General features: G+C 45.8%; 1 protein-coding gene across 1 annotated transcript; it reads right to left on the reverse strand.

Moving 5' to 3' along the window:
- Positions 1-242: 242 nt before the first annotated feature.
- LOC132383639 (histone H4-like) lies at positions 243-554 on the reverse strand. The gene has a single exon (XM_059954834.1). The coding sequence runs from the start codon at positions 552-554 to the stop codon at positions 243-245; it is 312 nt and encodes a 103-aa protein (XP_059810817.1).
- Between the last annotated feature and the right edge of the window lie 9,021 nt (positions 555-9,575).

The raw sequence follows: 9,575 nt of genomic DNA on the forward strand, positions 1-9,575 counted from the left end.
TCCGAGATAGATAAAAGGATTAAGATCGATCTTAATACATTCAGGATTTACGGTTATCCCTGACTGGAAAGGCAGAATCGCAGGAATATTTCAAGCAGAACCAATCAATATGTTTCAAATGTAACTCAGCTCTCTGTATCGATAAAAATAATTAAAAGGTTGTGGACACGGCTCCCTTTGTGAGGCGGTGGGTGGCTCTCAGAAGAGCCTTTGTGTTGTGCTCGGGAGGAAGTGGGAGTTTTTCAGCCGCCAAAGCCATAGAGAGTGCGGCCCTGGCGTTTCAGAGCGTACACCACATCCATGGCAGTGACCGTCTTGCGCTTGGCATGTTCAGTGTAGGTGACCGCATCTTGGATCACATTCTCCAGGAAAACCTTCAGCACCCCGTGGGTCTTCTCGTAGATCAGACCCGAGATCCGCTTGACACCGCCACGGCGAGCCAGACGGCGGATGGCCAGTTTGGTGATGCCCTGGATGTTATCACGGAGCACTTTACGGTGCCGCTTGGCTCCGCCTTTGCCCAGTCCTTTGCCTCCTTTCCCTCTGCCAGACATGATGCTGCTTCACTCTGGTCGCTGCTCAGTAACAAATTGACTGCTGATGTCTCCTTTTATACACAGCGCCCAGACCTGCCCGAGAAACGTGCAGAGAGACAGAGGCGGGGAGGGGAGGAGACAGAGACAGAGCGACGGACAGAGCCGAGAGCGGCCTCTCATCGTCCAGCTCTGCCTTCACTTTAATACACAGGTCAATTTCCAATGGTTTATCTGCAACACAGCGCTCGAGCGGAAAAAAAACCCACTCACACACCAAGATACACACTGAAGGATTTCTGGAAATTTGCTGATTCTCCTGCTTTAAATTATAAGAAGTGCTTTTCCATTCTGCAAATACCCGAGGAATTCGGTCTGTCCCTCCCCGGCCCCATGACCAGTGCGAGCGCCCTCACACACAGCAGTTGGTAGGCGAGGGTGCAGTCACTTCCAGTGAGAGGGTTAATTCATCAGAACAATTGTTCCTCTGGGTCGCCAGGGAAATGAAAGTCCGGTCATATAAAGTAACAGTCCGTGGAAGCAGAGTCCTGGGCTTTGGCTAAGTGGGCTTCGGCGTAAGGGGACTTCAGTAAGCCTGTGTGATTGCTCGCTGAGGGGAAGAAGGTAAGGTCGCTAGGTGCTTTTTAGACTTATTCTATTAATCCAGTTCAGGTATGGGGGAGACAGTCAGAGCAGTGGTGTGCTCCGTATGCAGTATGTGGGAAGTCAGGGTCAACACAGTTGTCCCTGATGACCACACCTGCAAGAGGTGCCTCCAGCTGCAGCTCCTATCAGCCCGAGTTAGGGAGTTGGAGCAGGAGCTGGATGAACTACGGATCATTCGGGAGGTGGAGGCAGAGATAGATAGGAGTTATCAAGAGGTAGTCACACCGAAAAACCAAGAAGTAGGCAGATGGGTGACGGTCCAGAGAGGCAGGGGGAGCAGGCAGAGAGAGCAGAGCACCCCTGTGGCCATTCCCATTAACAATAAGTATACCGTACTGGATACTGTTGATGGGGATGACCTACCAGGAATGAGTTGTAGTGGTCCTGCCTCTGGCACAGAGGTTAAACCCTCAACTAGGAAGGGGAGGAGGGAAGAGAAGAGAGCGATAGTTTTAGGGGATTCTATAGTCAGGGGGGCAGATAGGAGATTTTGTGGGGCAGATCGGGAGTCTCGGATAGTATGTTGCCTCCCTGGTGCCAGGGTCTGGGACATCTCAGATCGGGTGCAGGCTATTCTTGAGAACGAGGGCATGAACCCAGATGTAGTGGTCCAAGTAGGGACCAACGATGTAGGTAAGGTGAGTGAGGGGGTCCTGCTTAGAGAGTTCCGGGAGTTAGGAGTGAAGCTGAAAGGCAGGACCTCCAGGGTGACAATCTCGGGATTGCTACCTGTGCCACGTGCGAGTGAGGCGAAGAATAGAATGATTATGCACATCAATACGAGGCTGAGAGTATGATGCAGGAAGGAAGGGTTCAGGTTTTTGGATAATTGGTCTTTGTTCCAGGGACATTGGGATCTGTTTCGAAGGGACGGTCTACATCTGAACCGGAGGGGTACTAACATTCTTGCAGGAGTGTTGGCCAGTGCTGCTCGGGGGGGTTTAAACTAGATGTGCAGGGGGCAGGGATCCAGATCCAGAGGGTTGGTCAGAAGGTGCATGGCGTTAAATGTGTACAAGGTTTGGGTGATCTTGAGAAGGTCATCAAAATTCAGGGTGCAATTTGCCCGATGGAAGTTCAAGGAGCTGGGTTAGGTACAGTAGACAGTGTTTTAAGCAAAGAGAGGAGGAATGGGCTAAGAATTCTATACTTGAATGCGCGTAGTGTCAGAAATAAGACAGATGAGCTGGAAGCTCAGATGAAAATGGGGAACTACGATATTGTTGGGATAACGGAGACATGGCTGCAAGGGGATCAGGCCTGGGAATTGAGTGTACCAGGGTATACGTGCTATCGTAGAGACAGAAATATGGGAAGAGGGGGTGGGGTGGCCCTGTTGGTGAGGAATGAGATTCAGTCCTTAGCAAGAGGTGACTTGGGAACAGGGGAAGTAGAGTCTGTGTGGATTGAGCTGAGGAACGGTAAGGGTAAAAAGACCCTAATGGGTGTTGTGTACAGGCCTCCAAACAGTAGCGTGGATATTGGGTACAAGTTGATTAGGGAGTTAACACTGGCATGTGCTAAAGGTAATGCAGTCGTTATGGGAGATTTCAACATGCAGGTGGACTGGGAGAATCAGGTAGGTGCTGGACCCCAGGATAGGGAGTTTGTGGAGTGTCTAAGGGATGTATTTGTGGAACAGCTTGTGCTTGAGACAACCAGGAACGAGGCTATTTTGGACTTGGTGATGTGTAATGAACAGGAATTGATAAGTGATCTTGAAGTAAAGGAGCCATTAGGAAGTAGTGATCATAACATGATAAGTTTTTATCTACAATTTGAGAGGGATAGGGGCAGATCAGACGTGTCAGTGTTGCAATTAAATAAAGGAGACTACGGAGCCATGAGGGAAGAGCTGGCCAAAGTTAAATGGGCGGATGCCCTGGCAGGAAAGACAGTGGATCAGCAGTGGCAGATATTCTTGGGCTTAATACAAAAGATGCAAATGCAGTTCATTCCAATGAGAAGGAAGGATTCAAAGAGGGGGAAGGGGCCACAGTGGTTGACAAAGGAAGTCAGAGATTGTATAGCATTAAAGAAAAAGAAGTATGACAGGGCTAAGATGAGTGGGAATACAGATGATCGGGGAAGTTTTAAGGAACAGCAGATCTTAACTAAAAAAGCAATACGAAGAGAAAAAATCAGGTATGAGCTCAGTCTAACCAGGAATATAAAAGGGGATAGCAAAAGCTTTTTTAGCTATGTGAAGAGAAAGAAGATAGTTAAGAACAATGTTGGCCCCTTGAAGAATGAATTGGGAGAAATTGTTATGGGAAACAGGGAAATGGCAACAGAATTGAATGCATACTTTAGATCTGTCTTCAACAGGGAGGACACAAGCAATCTCCCAGATGTATGGATGGGCCAGGGTCATAAGATATCAGAGGAATTGAGACAGATTGACATTAGGAAAGAAACTGTGATGAGTAGACTGGTAGGACTGAAAGCTAATAAATCCCCGGGTCCAGATGGTCTGCATCCGAGGGCTCTAAAAGAGGTGGCTCAGGAAATTGCGGATGCATTGGTAATCATTTTCCAATGTTCCTTAGATTCAGGATCAGTTCCTGAAGATTGGAGAGTGGCTAATGTTGTCCCACTTTTCAAGAAGGGAGGGAAGGAGAAAACGGAGAACTATCGTTAGCCTAACGTCAGTCGTGGGGAAGATGCTTGAGTCCATTATTAAGGACGAAATAGTGGCACATCCAGATGGCAGAAATAGGATTAGGCTGAGCCAGCATGGATTTACCAAGGGCAAATCATGCTTGACTAATCTGTTGGAGTTTTTTGAGGGTGTAACAAGGATGTTAGACGAGGGTAAGCCAGTGGATGTTGTGTACCTAGATTTTCAGAAGGCATTCGATAAGGTGCCACATAGGAGATTGGTGAGTAAAATCTGAGCTCATGGCATTGGGGGCAGGGTTTCAACATGGATAGAAAACTGGTTGGCGGATAGAAAACTGGTTGGCAGATAGAAAGCAAAGGGTAGCAGTGAATGGGTGTTTCTCTGACTGGCTGGAGGTGACTAGTGGGGTACCACAGGGCTCTGTATTGGGACCACAGCTCTTTACGATTTATGTCAATGATTTAGATGAGGGCATTGAAAACTATATCAGCAAGTTTGCTGACGATACTAAACTGGGTGGCAGTGTGACATGCGAAGAGGACGTTAGGAGAATACAGGGAGACTTGGATAGGCTGAGTGAGTGGGCAGATACTTGGCAGATGTCATTCAATGTGAATAAATGTGAAGTTATCCACTTTGGAAGCTGGAACATGAGGGCAGAGTATTGTCTGAACGGTGTCGAGTTAGGTAAGGGAGAAATGCAAAGAGACCTCAGAGTCCTAGTTCACCAGTCAATGAAGGTGAATGAGCAAGTGCAACAGGCAGTGAAGAGGGCAAATGGAATGTTGGCCTTTGTTACAAGGGGAATTGAATACAAGAGCAAGGATGTTCTTTTGCATTTGTACAGGGCCCTGGTGAGACCACACCTGGAATATTGTGTACAGTTTTGGTCTCCAGGTTTAAGGAAGGACATTCTGGTAATTGAGGAAGTGCAGCGAAGATTCACTAGGTTGATTCCTGGGATGGCAGGGCTGTCTTACGCAGAGATTGGAGAGATTGGGCTTGTACATGCTGGAATTGAGGAGATTAAGAGGGGATTTGATTGAAACGTTTAAGATAATTAAAGGATTTGATAGGATTGAGGCAGGTAATATGTTCCAGATGTTGGGAGAGTCCAGTACCAGAGGGCATGGATTGAGAATAAGAGGTCAGTTATTTAAAACAGAGTTGAGGAACAGCTTCTTCTCCCAGAGAGTTGTGGAGATGTGGAATGCACCGCCTCGGAAGACGGTGGAGGCCAATTCTCTGGATGCTTTCAAGAAGGAGCTGGATAGATATCTGATGGATAGGGGAATCAAGGGATATGGGGACAAGGCAGGGACTGGGTATTGATAGTGAATGATCAGCCATGATCTCAGAATGGTGGTGCAGACTCGAGGGGCCGAATGGTCTACTTCTGCACCTATTGTCTATTGACACATAGGCAGATATAAGGATATATATAGACCGCACTTCTGGCGCCTTCTAAACCCCAGGTAAAGTGGTGGCTGAGGAGCTGGTGTGAGGTGGGTGGGGCTTCAGCTGCAAGGCCTCTCGAAGGGAAGGCGGAATGGGTACATTGAGAGGGGAACTTTCTTCCTGCTACACGGAAGGGGTTAAATGAGCAGGGATGAGGTCCTACAAATGATGAGGTTGCATCTGAACTGGAGGGGAACCAATATCCTCACCAGGAGTTTTGATAGTGTCACTTGGCAGTGTTTGAACTGAAGTAGCAACTGGGAGAAAGTACGTATGACAGCACAGTCTGAAAAGAACAACAGCTAATAAACATGCTGGGACTGATGGGCTGAAATGAGTTTATTTCAACATTAGGAGTAATCTGTTGTCGGAGGGATAGGGCTGGCAGCTCAACTTTCCTGGGTTTCATTGTTTTACACGTGAGTTGGGGTAGGGTGGGTTTAACAGGAGCAGGGGTTACCCCACTGGGAATGTCACAACACACTGGAAGGCTCATTTACAGAGGCAATCTGCAGTTACACTGATAGATGATCATATTGGAACCCAATGACCAGTGCAGGGACTTTATCTTCTCTAGAATTGATTGGATCTTGCTTAATACTAAGATGCACAAGATTTCTTCATTGAATCTGAAGAGTGTTTGAAACATTATGTACAGATCCCAACCAGAGGAGAGAACAGACAGGAGGAATTAGTTTTGGGAAACGAGCCAGGCCAGCTGACAGCTAAGAGTCAGTGAATATTCTGGGATTTTATTTTTTTTCTTAGTGATGAGGAAGAATAAAATCAGATCTTGTATGAAGGTACTGAATTGCAGGAGGGCAAGTTAGGACGGAGTAAGACAGAAACCACGGGGCAGTGATTGGGAGCAGCCACTGTCAGACAAGTCCACATCTGACATGTGGGAGTTGTTTAAAGACCAGCAGATCTGAGTTTGGAACTGAGGTACAGGATTTATCGACATTTGAAAAGGCATGGCTTGCTTAGGGACAATCAGCATGGTTTTGTCTAGGCAGATCAAGCTTGACAAAATTGATCGAGGTTTTGTTGATGGTGATACAGATTATAAGATACAGGAGTAGAATTAAGCCATTTGGCATATTGAGTCTGATTGTCATTTCATCTTGGCTGATACATCTTTCCTCTCAGTCCCAATCTCCTGCCTTCTCCCTGTATCCCTTCATGCGCTGACCAATCAAGAATCCATCAACCTCTGGCTTAAATACCTAAAGTCTTGGCCTCCACAGCTGCCGCATGTGGCAATGAATTCCAAAGATTCACCACTCTCTAAAGGAATTCCTCCTCATCTCCAATCTGAAAGGATGTCCCTCTCTTCTGAGGCTGTGTCCTCTGGTCTTAGACACTCCCGTCCTCTCCATATCAACTTTATCAAAGTCTTTCACTATTTGATAGGTTTCAATTAGTCATCCCTCATTGTTCTAACTTCCAGGGAATAAAGGCCCAGAGCCATCGAACACTCTTCATATGACAAGCTGTTTAATCCTGGAATCATTTTTGAGAATCTCGTTTGAAACGCATCCAGTTTCAGCTCCTCCTTCCTAAGATAAAGGGCCCAAAACTGCCCCCATTACTCCAAGAGAGAGCTCAGCAGTACTTCATAAGTCTCAACATTACATCCTTGCTTTTATATTCTAGTCCTCTTGAAATGAATGCTAACATCATATTTGCCTTCCTCACCACAGACTCAACCTGCAAATTAACCTTTACAGAACCAGTACAATGACTCCCAAATCCTTCTGCACCTCAATTTTTTGTATCTTCTCTCCATTTAGAAAATAGTCAACCCTAATATCTCCTCAACCAAAGTGCATGACCATACACTTCCTAGTTCTGTATTCCATCTGCCACTCCTTTGCCCATTCTCTTCATCCGTCTGTCCTTCCCTATTTCCTCAAAGATACCTGCACCTCCACCTGTCTCTTCATATCATCTGCAAATTTTGCAACAAGTCCATCAAATCCATCGTCAATTTGGATAGGTATATGCACAGGAGGGGAATGGAGGGTTATGGGCTGAGTGCACGTCGGTGGGACTAGGTGAGAGTAAGCGTTCGGCACGGACTAAAAGGGCCGAGGTGGCCTGTTTCCGTGCTGTAATTGTTATATGGTTATAAGAGACAGGTGGAGGCGCAGGTATTTTTGAGGAAATAGGGAAGGACAGGCAGATGAAGAGAATGGCTAAAGGAATCATTGACATATAACGTAAACAGAATCAGTCCCAACATCTTGGTGCTTAATGAAGGCAAGACTGTGGACATGATCTCTATAGACCTTAGTAAGGCATTTGTAAAAGACCCGTGGGATTTAATATAGATTGCAATTTCAATTCAGAAATGGATTCCTCATAGAAGGCTATGTAGGGCTGGAAGTCCGTGTGCAGAGGTGATCCACAAGGATTGATGCTGGGAATTATGTGGTTTCTGATATATATATCAATGTTTTGATGAAAATGTTGATGTGTGGTTTACAAGTTCACATGTGACAGCAAGATTGGTGGAATTGTGGACAGTGTAAATATTGATCAAAGCACACAGTGGGACATAAATCACAAACATATGCAGAGAAATTGCAGAAGAAACTTAATCTGGGAGAGAATGTGGTATTACACTTGGGAGGTCAAATGAAAGAAGAAAGTATAATGTTAATGATTGACCCCTTCACAGCATTGGAGTAAAGTGTGATCTTGGGGATCTTAGGATCCAGGCACATAATTCACAGAACGTGGCTACACAATGGGATAAGGTGTACAGAATGCTGGTCCCCACTGGTCACTGTGTTGACTATAATAGTAAGGGACTCATGTATTAAGACAGGCACACAAACGCACAGGGAGTGGACCATGTCCAGGTAGGTCAACTTTTGGCAGAGTGAAGGATAAGAGGGATCTTGGGGTCTGAGTCCACAGGATGCTCAAAGCAGCTGCACAGGTTGACTCCACAGTTAAGAAGGCGTATGGTGTATTGACCTTCATCAATCGTGGGAATGAATTTAGGAGCCGAGAGGTAATGTTGCAGCTATACCCGACCCTGGTCAGACACCACTTGGAGTACTGTGCTGAGTTCTGGTTGCCTCACTACAGGAAGTATATACAAGCCATAGAAATGGTGCAGAGGAGATTTACAAGGATGTTGCCTGGAATGGGGAGCATGCCTTATGAGAATAGGTTGAGTCAACTTGGCCTTTTCTCCTTGGAGCGAAGCAGGATGAGAGCTGGCCTGATAGAGGTGTACAAGAGGATGAGAGGCATTGATCGTGCAGACAGTCAGCGATTTTTTCCGAGGGCTGAAATGGTTGCCACAAGAGGACACAGGTTTAAGGTGGTGGGGAGTAGGTACAGAGGAAATGCCAGCGTTAAGTTTTTTTACTCAGAGAGTGGTGAGTGTGTCGAATGGGCAGCCAGCAACTGTGGTGGAGGCGGATATGATAGGGTCTTTTAAGAGGCTTTTAGATAGGTACATGGTGTTTAGTAAAATAGAGGGCTATAGGCAAGCCTGATAAGTTCTGAGGTAGGGGCATGTTCGGCACAACATTGTGGGCGGAAGGGCCTCTGTTGTGCTGCAGGTTTTTTTGTTTCTATGACTGAACTGGATTCCAAGGGAATTAAGCGACTTGGAAATTTTCTTGTATCAATCCCCTGACGTACTTTTCAATAAGCTTTTTGCAGAGCTGCTAGGAGTGTTCTTTTGTCTTCATGGTGTAGTTTTTGCCGGGATACTAACTACCAACAGTAGTGTAACTTTATTACAATCAATTGAAACAGCTTGTCTGCACATGGTGATTTCCATTTAACTGATAAGGTAACTCCTAAAACCAATTGGCTGCACCAGTGATGATTTGGTGTGTTATATTAAAGGGGGTGAACACATATACAGACAATTATTTTGTGTTTTATATCTGTAATTAATTTAGAGCACTTTTTAGAGATCTGTTTTCACTTTGACGCAAGAGACTTCTTCTGTTGATCAGTAAAAAAAAAGCCAAATTTAATCCACTGTGATTCAATACTGTAAAACAATAAAACATGAAAACTTCCAAGGGGCATGAATACTTTTCATAGGCACCTTACATGTAGGGACAGTGATGGTGAAAGGGGGAGGGAAAGAAGACATGGGGAGGAGTGGTCTCAAGATCCTCAGGTGTTCCTCCCAATGGGATAAAACACAAAAGGGGAAATATCAAAGAGAGATGAGAATGGAGCTGTGATTGTCATGAGAGATTTAATCAGAAGCAGATTGGAGTACTACTGCATCGAGTAACTTTGTTCTGAGAGCTGGA

This window comes from Hypanus sabinus, chromosome 31 (genome assembly GCF_030144855.1).
Source record: "Hypanus sabinus isolate sHypSab1 chromosome 31, sHypSab1.hap1, whole genome shotgun sequence".
NCBI lineage: Eukaryota > Metazoa > Chordata > Chondrichthyes > Myliobatiformes > Dasyatidae > Hypanus > Hypanus sabinus.

Excerpts from the sequence above, each read along its gene's own strand:
- LOC132383639 (XM_059954834.1), bottom strand. The coding sequence starts at position 554 with ATGTCTGGCAGAGGGAAAGGAGGCAAAGGACTGGGCAAAGGCGGAGCC.